The sequence below is a fragment of the Plasmodium cynomolgi genome, chromosome 6, assembly GCF_000321355.1.
Source record: "Plasmodium cynomolgi strain B DNA, chromosome 6, whole genome shotgun sequence".
NCBI lineage: Eukaryota > Apicomplexa > Aconoidasida > Haemosporida > Plasmodiidae > Plasmodium > Plasmodium cynomolgi.
Genome location: NC_020399.1, coordinates 448116 through 449942, shown reverse-complemented (window position 1 = coordinate 449942; position 1827 = coordinate 448116). Strand labels below are relative to the sequence as shown.

The 1827-nt window shown below is 45.3% G+C and overlaps 1 protein-coding gene across 1 annotated transcript in view; it reads left to right on the top strand.

Moving 5' to 3' along the window:
- Positions 1 to 1140: 1140 nt before the first annotated feature.
- PCYB_061930 (hypothetical protein) overlaps positions 1141 to 1827 on the top strand; it is a gene marked incomplete at both ends in the record, with an annotated part of 2673 nt that continues 1986 nt past the window's right edge. Inside the window, 3 exons of the mRNA XM_004221360.1 lie at positions 1141 to 1241; positions 1461 to 1554; positions 1715 to 1786. Coding sequence (XP_004221408.1) covers positions 1141 to 1241; positions 1461 to 1554; positions 1715 to 1786 — 267 coding nt within the window. The remainder of the gene's footprint in view (positions 1242 to 1460; positions 1555 to 1714; positions 1787 to 1827) is intronic.

Here is a 1827-nt window from a genome sequence, read left to right as displayed (position 1 = left end):
TTTCTTTTTTCCCCCCCTTCGCGTTATTTCTTCCTATTTTTTGATTGCCCACGTGGAAGGGAAAAAATTCTACTTGGGCTGCCTCACCTGCGGCATCCATCAAGTCGTTGATTTAACCCCAGCGGAAGAAGTGAAGAGTTCATTCGTCCATTTTTCCTCCGAGTAACGAAATGTAATTCTGCAAAAGGAAAAAAAAGAAAAGAAGAAAAAAAGATAGGAAAAAAAATGCAAATCACAGCAAAGCAAAGCAAAGCTAATAAAACTGTGAAAATAACATCGCGCGCGTACGTGCAGTGAACGAGTTACATTTCTGCTTCACCCCCCCTTCTGTTTGCTTCTTCCTTTTCTATGCATGCATTGGATTACACTGTGTAGACGTTGGGCCAAACAACCACAGGGATGTAATAATTTGTCCGGTGTGGATTTTTTTTCCCTCACATGTTACTACCCGTTTGTACGTTACCAACTGTCTAACTCCGTTTCGTCACCACGTGACTCATTGTGTGCCCTTTGCTCAATAATAGTTTGCATTTTCCGCTTGTATGTTTTCGTGAACATACCTCTTGTGCATGTAGAAAGAAGGAAAAGCAAAAGAGCCATGTGGAGACAATGCCCAGTCAATCTACATGTGTGTTTATGAGCAGGATGGGAAGAAGCGGCAGAGCAGATTGCATACGAGTTGTTCGTTTGTGATGTCGTATTGCAGTTTATCATTACTCCATGGATTTAGTGACCCCATGTCACGCTTTTTCCATGAGCATCTCTCCGTTTGTAATTATCATTTTTATATGCATTTTTTTTCTTTTTTTTTCCGCCTCTTTGCAGATGCCTCAGGGACCCCCGAACGCATACTCCACGTTACACGTACGAAAAAGCAATAGGAAAAGAAAGCAAAAAAGCATCCCAGGCATTGTGTTAGCATCCGTGTGGGACACGCCAATCTGAACAGAACAGCTCCGGTGAACGAGTCCTATCGCAACCACCCCCATATAGCGGAAAGGCAGACACTTGTGTGTACTCTCTTTTCCATTTGCTTGCCCCTCGCAGCGAAACACATTTTACCCTAACCAGATGATGAAAGGCTATGCAACCAATAAGAGGGGCCCCATGAACAACCCCTCCTTTGGAGATATGAGAAAGATGTCATTAAGTAACCCCCTGCACATACCTGACAACGCGTGGTCGACGGATAGAATCACGCTGTCCTCGGAGGAGTACCTGTACTATGTGAATCTGTTTAAGTAAGGGCGCACACGAAAGGGAGGGAAGGCATATAGAGAGGAGGCATATAGAGGGAACGCGTAGAGAGAGAACGCGTAGAGAGAGAAGGCATATAAAGAGGAGGCATATAGGGAGGTCGAAAAGCTGTTCCCAACAGCAGCATCAGTATAGCTTCGCGTACCCACTGCATGTTTGTGCGCCCCTCCATTTTTTGTTTTTTCCCCTTTTTCGTTTCGCAGCTTGAACGACAAATTCGATAGCCATTTTATCGACAATAAGACGGCGTCCTCCTTCCTGCAGAATTCAGGCCTGTCCATTTCGGTCCTTCACGCGGTAAGGGGGAGGGTTGCAAGTGAATCGGTTTTGCGAAGCCTTTGCAAAATGGCCTTATCTTTTCAATCCACCATGTGTTACCCCCCTTTGTGAAGGGTACCAACGAATCTGAATTTGCTCCTACATGATGCGTCCCCTTTTTCATTATCTTCCTCTGTAGATATGGGAGTACAGCGACGTAGAGAACAAGGGATACCTAACTCTGGAGGACTTTTTCATTTGCTGCCGACTAGTTGCTCATGCACAGAATGGGAACGCGCTGAACGCGGACCC